The sequence below is a fragment of the Triticum urartu genome, chromosome 5A (assembly GCF_056163025.1).
Source record: "Triticum urartu cultivar PI428250 chromosome 5A, HENAU_Tu73, whole genome shotgun sequence".
Taxonomy (NCBI): Eukaryota; Viridiplantae; Streptophyta; class Magnoliopsida; order Poales; family Poaceae; genus Triticum; species Triticum urartu.
This window is the reverse complement of record NC_141877.1, coordinates 632,355,407-632,369,427: the sequence shown is the minus strand read 5'-3', so window position 1 is coordinate 632,369,427 and position 14,021 is coordinate 632,355,407. Positions and strand designations below refer to the sequence as shown.

Genomic DNA, 14,021 nt, shown 5'->3' with positions numbered 1-14,021 from the left:
TGCTGTAACAAGCCGAATGTTGCTGATCATGAGAACTGTCACCTCAATCAATCTTAACAGCACGACCAAGTGGATTTTTGTTTTGCTGGAATAGCATGATGAACAGAGTTCCCAAATGTAAACCAGTACTGTATGCCATCTTTAGAAGTCACCTGATACTAACACATTTACAAATGGCTAGAACATGTCTGACTCTGACCAGGAAAACATGATGATGCAGGCACACAGAGAATCTGGCAACTTATAAAGCAACAATAGATGATTAATATGGAGAGACACACTTGCTGCAATGCATCAAAATCAAATTGATCCTCCAAAGGGCAATTATCAGAGGCGCACCAACACAAGCAAGGTAATGAAAGCAGAGCTGTAACAAGCCGAATGTTGCTGATCATGAGAAGTATCTATCACCTCAATCTTAACAGGGCTGCTTGTAAGCCATATACATACTACTGGTAGCCTCAGAATAATGGAGCTCAAGCAAACGAAAGATGCTACTTAGGACGATGGAATACTGCTAGGTAGTAGTCTGATCGAACTGAACTCTGGATTAAAACCAACATCTGCTTGCGCTCTTACGGGTAGTCGGTGAAATCGAAGACCTGCTCAGGGAGGAATGGATTGATAGCGTGTGAGGCCATCATCATGGAGTAGAGTAGCAGCTCCATGAGCGTGCCAGCGCGCTTGTTCTTGCTAGGGAGGCGGTAGCGCTGTCCGGTCGTGAGGAAGCCCGGCAGGTAGTGGTCGGGCTTGACACCGTCGATGTTGCCGGCCCATGCGACGACCCGGAGGTGCAGCCCGACCATGAGGTGGGCGACGCAGCGGCCTCCTCCGGGGACGGGGACGGGGACGTCCTGCGTCTCCAGCTTGCGCATCTCCTCCTTGATCAGGTGGTGCGATTCGTTGAGGATGTCGAGGCCATGGAGCTTGTCGAGCGGCGGACGCGCCCGGTTCAGCAGCCGACCCGTCTCCTCGTGGCAGATCATCACCAGCTCGTACAGGGTCATCTGCAGGCACGCATACAGATTATTACTTACTCCAGTTCGTAACCGCACCCGCTGGATCGAGCGAGTCGATCCACCCGGCTGGCGGCGGGGGAGGGACGTTCACCGCAGCCGCCGCGGGTGCGTCGAGCGCCGCCGTCAACCGAGCCGAAACAAATATATCGATCGATCATCCCCAAATCGTTCGACTTTGGATGTACGAGGGGTGCAGAGCAGGTGGCCCGAGAGCTCGAAACGTACCTCTGCGATGAACACCTCCCGGTTGCCGAAGCGGTAGAGCTCGCCAGCTTTCTCCTCCTGGCCGCCGGTGACGACGACGCGGTCCTTGTCCTCCTCGACGCCGGTGACGGCCACGCGGTCCTTGTCCTCCTGGCCGCCGGTGACGACGACGCGGTCCTCCACGTCGCCGCCGGTGAGGACCACGGCGTCGGCGTCCATGTCGTCGCTGCCGGCGGGGACGACGAAGATCACACCGCCCGCGTCCTTGTCGTCGTTGCCTTCGGGGACGATGTGGCCGTCGTCGCCGGAGCCCTTGGCGGCGCGCACGACGAACGACGGCGGAACGGGAGCCCGCGGCCGCCTCCGTTTCCGTTGGTGGCCTGCAGGGCGCCTCCAGTGGCGGCCTTGAGCGCCGCCGCGACGGCCTCGGCCCTGCGGCCAGCCGGGCAGACGACGAGGAGCGAGGCGACCGCCCTGGCGAGCGAGGCGAGCGCTCGGACGGTGGCGCGGGGGGTGGAGAGGAGGTGGGCCATGCTTGTTCTCGGCCTCTGCGGTTGGTGAAGAGAAGAGCGCAAGGGAAACGGATGGGGGCAAGGCAGGAGGGGTGCGGGGGGTTTTATGGACGGAGCGGGAGGTGGGAATGGGATGGCGGGCCCCGGCGTCCAGCCTCCGCGACCGCATGGAGAGGAGAGGGCTGGGTTTTGCTCCTGCGCTGCGTCTGGAATGCTCCGTCTGTCTGGTCTGCTTTCTTTTGAATTTGGAATCGAAAATCCTCCCCGATCGCATTCGGTCAAGCTGTCCATCGATCACCGGCCGGATCACCAAAAGCAAAAGCTTCTCCTCTGTTGCGCGAGAAGATGACGGAGGCCATGGACGGCGTGGTTTGGTTTGGTTTGGTTTGGGCTGCGTGTGAGAGAGGGAGCAAAATTTTTATGGAGAGTTGGAGTTGGGATGGCGGGCCCGGGCGTGGAGAGGGCTCGGTTTTCCTCCTGCGCTGCGTCTGGGATATGCACTAGTACTTGGTTTGAAATTAAGCTTGCTTTGTCCCTGAATTTTCAAACGAGTTTGTTATTTCACATCTAGATATGAAATAATTATCTCACATCTAACTTGTGCACCACACGATTAGGAGATGAGATATTCGTGCAAATTGTTTGATTAGGCCGTCATTGTGCATCCCGTTCGCTTTGTCTCGCGTAGGGAGGGGAGCGCCTGCGGGCCTTTTGTTTGTTCGCTTGTCCTTCGTCGGGCCATACTTTTGGTCCAGTTTTTCATGTGGGTTGCACATGTGCGTAATCGGAAGAGACGCATCCGTTCATTTCTGTACAAAAAATCGCGTGAGCCATCCATCAGTCCGTTTCCCATTCTTTCTTCTCACTCTCATTTCCCTTTTCCTCTAACCAAAACGTTTTTTTTTGTTTTTTTGTTTTAAAACCATGAACCTTTTTAGATTCATTAATTTTTTATTTTCTTGTTTCCATTTCTATTTTTTCTTTTCCTTTTTTATTAATTTGTTTTAAATTCAGTTACTTTATTTAACTTTTTTTGAGACAAGTTACTTTATTTAACTGATTTGCTAATTCTCATCTTGATAATGGGTTGTTTTGTTGCGTGTGTTCTATGTCGCCTCGTGCGTCCAATGTCCACTTGTCAGCCCATTCCTGAGTGCGTCTTTTGTTGGCCCGTTTTCGCATTGTGATCTAGGGTCCATTTCAATTTTGTTTATTCCTATTTTCATATTTTCTTTTATAAGCTGCGTGTGTTTCAGGATGTTTTTTGTTTATATTTTCTATTCCCTATTTATTTTTATTTTCTCTCTTCCCTTTTTCATTTTTATTTATTTATTTTAAATTCATGAACCTTTTCCATTCTATCATCTGTTCGCTTTAAATGTTGCGTAAAACTTGTTCACAGGTTGCTTTATCCGGGCGGCCCGTGCCACGCCGTGCGTTTGGTGTCTGCTTATGAGCTTGTACGCCCGTACATCTTTTGTTGGGCTATTTTCGTAGGGTTCTGGAGTCTTGATTCGGATAGATTTTGCTAATTCTCATCTAGATGTGAGTTAAAAATGTCTCATCTAACTCATATATCGTTAGATACGCGTGCTTCTGAGTCGTGTTTGTTGTCGTTGTGTCATCTTTTCTATTCGTCCCTCGTGAACCAGTGAGACCGGATTACCTTTTTTAGTGGGCCGTTTTCATGTTTTTGTGTATTGGGTTTATTTTGTGGGGTGCATCTTTTTTGTGGACGACTACAATTTTTTTTATTTCCTATTTTTTTGGCTACTTTGATCCGAACTAGATGGGATTTTGTGGACGACTACATTTCATCTAGATGGGATTTAGTGTTGTCTCATCTTAGTCTATAACCGTCTGATTTGTTTGCTTTAATGTCCGCACAAACTCATTCATGCATGCTCGTGTCAACTCGTTCTTTTTTTGTGACATGTCCTCTTCTCTCGTTTGTTTTTGTGTTGGCATGGTCTCGTCTTTATTTTTCGCATGGGCCCATATATGCGGTTGTTGGGGGTTATTTCTTTTTTGTTTGTTTTTGTTCTGCGTGTGGCATGGTGAAGAATTTGTAAAGTCTGCCCGAGACGAGGGCCATTTATACAATGAGAGCAGATATAGGGTTCTTTTTTGTCTAGATGAAGGGTAGAAATGTGTAGAGTTTAGATCGGTGGGAGAAGCGTCTGAACGCTTTATTGTCCTTATAATCCTTGACTCGCAACTGGGATCGTAGTTTCATAGTTGTTTCAATTGCAAGTTCACCACTGACTCGCAACTAGGCTCGTAGTTGTCTGAATTGAAAGCCCACCCTCAACTAGCAACTGGATCATGTGTTTTGTTTTCCAGCCCAGTTGCAAGTCCACACTTGACTGGCAACTGAGCCCATAATGTTTTCATCCCAGTTGCAATTCGATCCTTGACTTGCGACTAGGCTCGTAGTTTTGTAGTTGTCCTATTTGGAAGTACACTGTCGACTCACAATTAAGCTTGTTCTTGTCCGAGTTGCATACCAACCCTCGACTCGCAGCTGGAGCCTGTGGTTTGTTTTTCACCCCAGTTGCAAGTACATCCATGGCTCGCAATTGGGCTCGTAGTTTGTAGTTGTCCTAATTGCAAGTCCACCCTCGAGTCGCAACTCGTGTCGTAGTTTTGTGTAGTTGTTCTAGTTGCGAGCCCACCCTCGACTCACAACTCGTATATTAGTTTTGTGTAGTTGTCTCAGTTGCAAGTTCACCCTGGACTCGCAACTTGGCATGTAGTTTGTTTCATTCCAGTTGCAAGCCCACACTTGACTCGCAACTCAGCCTATGCTTTGTTTTTCATCTTGGTTGCAGGTCCACCTTTGAATCACAACTAGGCCCGTAGTTTGTTTCATCCCAGTTGCAAGTTGACTCTTGACTCACAACTAGACTTATAGTTTCATAGTTCTCCCAGTTGGCAAGTCCACACTCAAATCGCAACTGAGTTTGTAGTTGTCCAATTGCAAGTCCATTGTCAACTCGCAACTGGAGCTTTTATTTTATTTTTTTTCATCCCAATTGCAAGTTATCCCTTGACTCGCAGCCGGGTCCATGATTTGTTTCATCTGAATTGCAAGTCAACCCTTGACTCGCAACTAGGAGGTTGCACGTTCACCCACGACATGCAAATGGGTTCATAGTTGTCCCAATTACAAGTCTGCCCTCGACTCACATCTAGGAATGTGTTTTGTTTTTCATCTCAGTCGCAAGTCCACGCTGGACTCACAACTAGACTCGTAGTTTGTTATTATCGTAGTTGCAAGTCCACCCTTGACTTGTAAATGGTAACACAATTTTTTGTAGTTGTCCGAGCTGCAAGTCCATACTTAACTCAGTACTAGACTCATAGTTTGTTTCATCCCAGTTGCAAGTCCATCCTTGACACGCAACTGGGCTCATAGTTGTCCCAACTGCAAGTCCACCCTCGACTTGCAACTAGGCCCATAGTTTTGTTGTATACCAGTTGCAATTCGACCCTCGACTTGTAACCTATATCGTAGTTGTGTGTACTTGTCTCCGTTCCAAGTCCACCCTCGACTCGCAAATTGTATTGTAGTTTTGTGTGGTTGTCCCAGTTACAGGTCCACCCTCGACTTGTAATTAGGCACGTAGTTTGTTTCATCCAGTTGCAAGCTCACCCTTGGCTCGCAACTCGACATGTGTGTTTGTTTTACATCCTAGTTGAAGGTCCTCCCTTGACTTGCAACTGGGCCTACATTTTTTCATCCCAGTAGCAAGTCGATCCTTGACTCGTAACTGGGCCTTAAGTTTTGTAGTTGTTCTAGTTGCAACTACATCCTCGACTCATAGTTGAGATCATAGTTTTCTGAGTTGCAAGCCCATGACCGACTTGCAACTTTAGCCCGTGTTTTTGTTTTTCATCACAGTTGCAAGTCTACTTTTAACTTGCAACTGGGCCCATGGTAGGTTTCAACCCATTTGTAAGGCGAACCTTCACTCGCAACTGGGCTCATTGTTTCATAGTTGTCCTAGTTGCAAGCAATATGGTTGCAAGTCCACTCTCGACTCGCAAGTGGGCTCATAGTTGTCATATTTGCAAGTCTACCCTCTACTTGTAACTAGGCATGTGTTCTCTTTTTCATCCCAGTTAGAAGTCCGCGCTTAACTTGTAGCTGGGCTCATAGTTTGTTATTATCCTAGTTGCATGTCCACCCTTGACTCACAAATGGCATCACAGTTTTATGTAGTTATCCTAGTTGCAAGTCCACCCTTGACTCGCAACTAGGACCATAATTTGTTTCATCCTGGTTGCAGGTTCACCCTTGACTCGCAACAGGCCTTGTAGGTTCGTAGTTGTCCCAGTTGCAATTCCATCCTCGACTTACAACTGGGCCCCTAGTTTTGTTGTCACAATCGCAACTCCACCCTTGGCTCGCAACTCGTATCATAGTTTTCTGTAGTTTTCTTAGTTACTAGTCCACCCTTAACTTGCAACTCCTATTGTAATTTTGTGTAGTTGTCCCAGTTGCAAGTCCACCCTCAATTCATAACTAGGCTCGCAGTTATTTTATCCAGTTGCAAGCCCACCTTGACTCGCAGCTCGGCATGTGTTTTATTTTTAATCTGAGTTGTAGGTCCACCTTGGACTCGCAACTAGGCTCCTAGTTTATTTAATCCCAGTTGGAAGTCGACTCTTGATTCGTAATTGGGCTCATAGTTTTCCCAGTTGCTAGTCCACATTCGAGTCGCAATTAGGCTCGTTCGTAATTGTCCCAATTTCATGTCCACCCTTGACCCGAAACTCAACCGACCCAGTTGCATGTCAACCCTTGACCCAAAACTCAACCGACCTAGTTGCATGTCCACCGGAGACACACAACTTGCCCTGACACATGCGCATTTTCACACTTGACCCAAAACTCAACCGACCAAGTTGCATGTCCACCCTCGACATGCAATTTGATAATTTTAGTTTTTCCATTTTTTTATTTTTTGTCGATCGCCTGGCTTTTAAAATGTTCGTCGCGTTTAAAAAAGCATCATGTATTTACAAATTTTTCATCGTGTATTTAAAAAAAATCACCTCGTCCATAAATATTTTTTGCGTGCATGTGTTTTTTCTTTCTTTTTTGATTCTTTTCTCCACCTTGTGTCTTTTATAATGTTCACCACATTTAAAAAAAGCATCATTTTTTATAAAATGTTCATGATGTGTTTGTAAAATGTGCATGAAGTATCTTAAAAAATAATCATACATAAATATTTCTGTGTGTACGTGTTTCCTCTTTTTTTTGATTTTTTGTCTACACCATGTGAATCTTAAAATGTTCACCGGGTTTAAAAAAATTCATCGCACATTTATAATTTTTTCATCATGTGTTTATACAATGTTCATCGTGTATTTTCAAAAATCATATTCACCTCGTCCACAAATATTTTCGTGTGTGTCATATTTTCCATCTTCAACTTTGCCAAACAAACACTTGATTGATGCATGCAAGTTGATTTCTCATGTGTTAATAGAAAAGGAACAAAGCATAAAGGTGAGAGTGACAGGCAGACAGAGGTTTTACATTAACGGGTTTCTTTTCTCCGCGATGTGTCAGACTCATCCACATCGGCAGCCTACACACCTGCAGCAGAAGCGCATTATATTAGGCCTACAAATATTGACTTTTTTGCGGACGCTCACATGTTAGAAAAAAACAAGTCAGCAAAGAAGCACAAGCTGAATCGAGGCCCAGGCCCGTGAACAGGGGCGAGCTGACGAGAAACACACAGACAACAAAAATCGAACTGTTCTAAAAAAATCGAGACAAACAAACAAACAGGATGATGTCATACTTAAATGTGGGATATTATCTCACATCTAAATGAGATATAGTCAGACCCATTTTCAAAATCTCCCGATCCCATTCATGGCCACGCGGTCAAGCTGCCTGCGTTCTGTTCTCGATCATCAAAAGCAAAAGCTTCTTCTCTGTTAGGCCGCGCGCGATGACGTAGGCACGTGGGCCGCGCGAGGCTGTGGTTTGCTTTGGTGCGTGGCTGCGTGCCAGACCTTGGCATCCGATGTTGAGCTATCAATCCGTGGTTGAGTTGGTTAGGTGGACAGCGGTATCCCCAACCCACCAGGGTTCAAATCTTGGTGCTCGCATTGTTCCTGAATTTATTTCAGGATTTCCGGCGATGCACTTTCAGTGGGAGGAGACGTTCCCGTCGACGACGAGGCGCCTACGGTGACTTCGTAAATCTCAAGATGATATGACAGCTCAGTCTCTCGAAGGTGCTCATAGGGGTAGGGTGTGCGTGTGTGCGTTCATAGGGGTGAGTGTATGCGCGTGTATATGAGCGCTTGTGTCTGTACTGATGCTAAAAAAAACCGGAGGGAGTATCACAGAGGGGGTGGAGAGCTTGTCTTCCCCGCCAAGAAAAGCAAACCGGAGCCAAGGAAGGGCTGGGCTGGGTCCCACTAACTTCATTTCTCTTGTCCTCACCTGGTCAGCTCCTCCTCCTCCTTTGCTTCCGTCTATTCCAACCAAGAACCAAGACAAAGCATCTCCTCGCCAGCCGGCCTTTGGCCCGTTGGGATCAGCCGGGGACAGATATGGACGATCACACGTCGATCGCCCCGCCGCCTTGATCAAACGGTGCCCTATGTTCTTCAAACCAAATCAGGGCATCTTTTTTGGATTGTCTGCATTGCCTGGGTGGTTAGAGCATCTACAGTCGGACGCCTTATATTTATCTCAAACGCCTAAGCAGATTGCCCGGTCGCTAACCGGTCACAAAAAACCGACCTAGCCGGAGCTTTCAAATGGGCCTCAAACGCCGGCCTGGCCGGCACCCTCATATCCATCCGAAATGTAGGGTGGATATGAGGCGGCGCGTCCGTCACCTATGCCCGGCCCACTACTGGCCCACCTCGACCCTGCAAAATCCTTCGTTTGGAAGAAACCCTAGCACACTCCACTACACTCCTTGACGCTTCCATTTCCCCAATCCGTTCGATCCCTAGCGCCGGCAAGCATGTCCAGCATCAGCAACCACTCCGACGGCAACTCCGTAGACGAGGAGGAGCTGGCGCTCCGTATCGTGCTTGAGCGCTCGCGGGTCAATATGGGCGGCGACTCCGGGTCGCCGCAGCGCCGACGCCGGCGCCAGCCCTTCCAGCCCCGCGCACGGATCTGCGAGTCCTGTCTTATCTGCTCCTCCCGCCCGACGGCCTCATCCAGCTCCAACCGCTACTCCGTGCGGGTAGCGGTGGGTTCTAGTGCCCGCTCCACCGATGCCGCGGATGCAGACTCTAGAGTCGGAGGCACGTGCCACTCGCCACGAGAAGCAGAGGGCAAGGGAGTTGAGGACGGTCTGACATAGCTGCGCAGTTCGCCCGCCGCCGCCGCCGCGTGATGCCAGTGCCCAACGATGAGGACCATCTCCTCGAGTGGGTGTGCCATCGTTCACTTACTGAGGCGGAGACGAAGAAGGCCCGACGGCTCCGGACTATGTAGGGACTATGTGCCGGATCAAGGGACGTAGGGACTATGTAGTTACAATGTGCCGGATCGTTGAACTGTGTGACTTATGCCCGTTTGGTGATCTTTTGATGATGTTTATGTGAATTATGCCTGTTTGGTACTAGTTTATATGTCTGTTTTCTTGTCAATTTTGATCATTTGGTGATCTACTTAGTAAGTTGCATGAATTTGTATGGATATAGGGTTCCGAATATGAGATACACATGTGTGGAAGCGTCGATTTAGGAGTGCCTGGTCAGTGTCCGCGGGCATGGCCGGTCGCGTCCGTAGATGTATAGAAGGTCATATTTGCCAAGTCCGGTTGTACGATACTCTTAGAGCTTATTTGGATTGTCTGGATCGTTTTTGTGCCATTTTCTTATGTCGCTCAGCTGGGTCTGGTTGAATGGATACAAACTCTGGGCCATGTTCTACAACTAGTTTGGTTGCCCATATCGCACCGTTGAGGAGTTTTATGTGTGTTGTTTGGACGCTTATATGTGTGGTTTAAGGGTAAACAGATACAGACCATATATGTTGTTGTTCACCCCTATCAAAACTGGTGAACTTACCACCACTATGCACCACACTACCGAAGCAAGGCACATCTTAACACACATCACATAAACACGAAACATGCACACAATTAATACATCAAGAGTGCCTACATTATTGGTTATTGAGACGAGTTTTAAGACAAGAGAGGCATCACATCATGCACAACATCGGAATGTTGTTCCCTGATCAAAATATGGACAATTTTCACAACAAAATACATAATTTAGACTTCAGACAACTAATACTTAAATTCAGAATTTCATATGGCTTGGGCCAGGCATATAGCCCTTCACAAATGGACTTCTGGCATAGGTAGCGGCATAACGTGGAGGACTTCCTTTCGTAGATCTGGACCTTCAGGCTGAGGTTGGAGAGCTTCATGATAACAATGTCGTCATGACCACTACTTGCAAAAGGCTTCTAGGTGGCCTCAAATAAGTAGCGGGCTAAACCAGGTACCCGCCACGACTATTTTAGAGAGGAAGCAGTGGCGGGTAGCAAGTCGTGTCCGCCGTGGAATCAACACAGCAGTGGTGGGCATATATTCACACCCGCCACACATAAACTCTTCCCATTGAGCCTGCGTGATGAATGCTAGCAATGGCGGTTATGATTATTCGCCCGCCACTGGTTTAGAAGGCAACAGTGGCGGCCGATCGCTTGCTTGCCACGGATAAATATTTGTAATCCGCACAAAAAAATAAAATATCTACAAATTAGCTATGGCGGACACTAGTAAACGCCCGCCACACGTAAATTAGGTCCACATATAAGTCTTGTTTTACACATTGTGCATCAAGTTTTTGCTATAACGATCACAAATTTTTACCAAACCCTACATGTGTCCGATGAAGATAGAATGAAAATTTTCATCCCTTTCGAAGCTCGTTTACCCAACATTTCTTACCGAAGAGGGTCGTCCTCCCGTTTGTTGTTGTCGGAAAGTCATTTAATGCCTCAAGAAATGGAAAACCAATTAAAAAAGTGCTCAAATTTGAGCATAGGGATTTAGATGGTGTGTACTAATCACAGAAAAAGTCTGAATTTAAATTGGTTTAAAAAAATGTTGATCTCCTCGACATCCTCCAATCCTTTCCGGCCAAGCCTTCCTCTATGATGAAATACCTTGGGTTGCCTTTGTCTGACGTTGAAGAGAATTAACTACCAGCCCCTCAAGGACAAGGTGGCGGGCCAGCTCTCTCCTTGGGTGGGGAGGCATATTGCCTCAGCGGGTCGTGCGGTCTTAGTCAAGTCTGTCCTGATGACAATTGCTATCTACTACATGATAGTGTTAGATTTACCAATCGAGGTCAATAAGAAGATCGATATCCTTATATGTGCTTTTTTTTGTGCAGGTAGTGATAAGGCCACATGTGAGAAATGCGAGATAAAATGGGAGCAAGTGTGCAAGTCCAAGCTGCATGAGGCCTTGGAATCCTAAAACTCGACAAGTTTGCGATTGCCCTTTGCCTCCCATGGTTGTGGGCCGAGTGGCTTCACCCAGACAAGCCATGTGTTTTCTTGGGAATCCCTTGTGATGACAATGACCGAGATATCTTTGTCATGGCAACCAAGGTCCGGGTTGAGGATGGCCTGCGTGCCAAGATTTGGGAGTCTCCTCGGCTCGATATGATTAGGCCCAAAGACTTGGATCCTAATATCTTTGACTTGTTGAAGAAGAAGAATTGCTAAGTTCAAATGGCTACGCACGACAACTTCTGGACTTTCCAGGTGAACATTCTTTAGGACATCACCATCCAACACCTCTCCGAGTTTGTCATCCTTTGGGAGAGGGTCTCCCATGTCCACCTTGATGTTGACACGTCCGGCACCATAACTTGGAAATTCACTACTAACGGATGCTTCTCGGCGTCATTACCCTACAAGACGCAGTTCTTGGGTCAGACTGATAGGGCCATGATTCGGACCGTTTGAAAAATTTGAGTGCCTCCCAAATGTAAGTTCTTCACATGGCTAGCAACCAATAATAGAATTTGCGCGGCGGACCAGCTTCTATTTGGTTCTTCTGTCGATCGGCGTGGACGGACGGACGATGGTGAAGGAGTTTCGAGCGGTCGAGTGGTTCGAGAGGGAGACCAGCATCGATCGATCTGGACCTGATATGGAGCAAGGCCGGCGCGTGCACGCACTTCTACCCCGCTCGGTCCATCATCATCCATGTGCGGAGTGCATGCAGGAATCACTTCACCGGGAAGATTCTTCCATGGATAATAACCGCAACAGAATGCAAAAACAATTAAGATGGAAGTTCATATGTAGATGCTTAATTGCAACCAAATTAAACGTGCGTCCCGAAGCGCGATCAGATGCAACGTCAGCGCGGAGCACGGTGTATGCAGCTGCCCCGCCCGGCGCTGGCGCGTGACGTCTGCTAGCTTGCTTTTCTTGGCGACCAAGCGCACTGCTTCTATTTTGCTCCACCTCTCCCTCTCTCTGTATCTGATAGTGCTGACCGGACCAACATAGGATGCCTAGAGCTCTACGCAGGCACCAACCAAACCAAACCGAACCACGCCGTCCATGGCCTACGTCATCTTCTCGCCAACAGATTTTTGATGATCGATGGAGAGAGAGAAGGCAGCTTGACCAAATGAAATGGGATCGGGGAGGATTTTCGATTCGAAATTCAATACAAAGCAGACCAGTCGGAGCATTCCAGCGGCGTCGTATCCTGTGAATCCAGCCTCTTCGTCAATCCTTGTATCCACTCATCGTCAGTCGTTGGATCAAAATCTTGTGCGTGCTGTTCGTCGGCTGTCTTTTTGCACAAACACGCCCGCCTCCAGCCAAGTTTGCCATGTAAATTTTCCAAAAAGGACCCCAGTGAGGGCAGCTCTCCCTGTTCACACCACTCAATCGTTTTTTCGCCCAAATCCCCACTGACGCTGCAGCCTGCATCCCACCGGCGGCGACGGCCGCGGCGGCCACGACCACCACAGTCCAGCGACTATATCCTGGCATGAAACCAGTGATTGCCGGCACCATGTGGACGCTGTGATGGAGACACGCCGGGAGCCGGCCACCACATCCCAGCGACGGCCCATCTCTTGGGGAGAGATCCAAGTGGGAGGCCATCGCCTTCGTGGAGTTCTCCCCGACGGGCGCACCGAGGTCTCGCCCGACTACGATGTATGGAGCCCTCCCGCATGTGTCTTCTCGCTATGAATCCGAGCTGGACGTGTGCCTCCACAGTCAACTTATTCTGTCCAGCTGCTGCGCTGTCAGACTCTTCCCCCAAGTTCTTCAGGCAAAACCGTGCTGGAGCTCCTTCGACCACAACCCAAGACTATTACGACCCGACCACTGTTGCGACCATGTAGCTAGTTCTTATCAGACGACTTGCTATTGTGATTTCAATAAGAATATCATATGAGTTGCGGTTGGTTCCAATCGAGCTTGAAACTTCAGAAAGAAGTGCATGTAAAATTAAGAAACAGAGTGAGTACAAGGCATGCTCTAGGGAGAAGTAGCAAGAGCATGCGTTGGTGGTTTGGACCAGTTCCAGTGGGTTCAATTGGGAACAAGAGCATGTTCTTGTGACCCCGACAACTTGTAACTAAACTTTCTCTTGTACTTATTGAATATGACAGGGAGCATGCGCCGGAGCATGTTGTTGCTTGTTCTTGCAAAGAAATTCAGAAACAAGTTTGTAATCTAAGCTGCTCGTACATGATTCATGCTGCAGTTTGGTTTACAAGTTTCATTTAACACTGAACAATTATTACAGTATGACCAGTACTTCCGGTACTAAGTAGCTAACAACACAGATACATCAGATCATCAGCTACCTATGATTCCTGTACATCTAGTTCTCCTGGGTGACATCCATTGATGGATAAAGCTCATAAACAAGTGCTTCTAAGTTGTTTTGAATTAAAATTCAGACAGAAACACCTGATACATGCTAGCTACAACTAGCAGCCAAAGAATTGATGGATATAATAGTATACGGCTGCTCTGTCGAACATCTTATGCATTCAACTTTTTCTTCAACTACTCATAAAGAAGAACAAGCTTCCAAACCTTGATACATGAATCGAAACTCATGCATCTGCTCACCACTCACACTTAATTAAGCATAAATCAAATCTGATACAAATAAGATAAACAGTTGGACAAAGCACAAGTCGGAATCCATTACATAAATTCAAACATTCAATAAACTGAATAAATGGGATTAAACATCATCTATTTGTCGAAGACTTGTAGCTA

At 47.5% G+C, this 14,021-nt stretch overlaps 1 protein-coding gene across 1 annotated transcript; it reads right to left on the bottom strand.

Annotated features, from left to right (window-relative positions):
• Window positions 1-373: 373 nt before the first annotated feature.
• On the bottom strand, window positions 374-1,794 carry LOC147973565 (uncharacterized). Its single transcript, XM_087525041.1, has 2 exons — window positions 1,245-1,794; window positions 374-1,007 (listed from the first exon to the last, which is right to left on the bottom strand). Exons 1-2 carry the CDS (start codon window positions 1,440-1,442, stop codon window positions 576-578), a joined length of 630 nt encoding a protein of 209 aa, XP_087381167.1. The 5' UTR covers window positions 1,443-1,794; the 3' UTR covers window positions 374-575.
• Window positions 1,795-14,021: the final 12,227 nt, after the last annotated feature.

Excerpts from the sequence above, each read along its gene's own strand:
- LOC147973565 (XM_087525041.1), bottom strand. The coding sequence starts at position 1,442 with ATGGACGCCGACGCCGTGGTCCTCACCGGCGGCGACGTGGAGGACCGC. Across the intron at positions 1,008-1,244 it reads GGGAGGTGTTCATCGCAGAG|ATGACCCTGTACGAGCTGGT; the intron begins GTACGTTTCGAG and ends GCGTGCCTGCAG.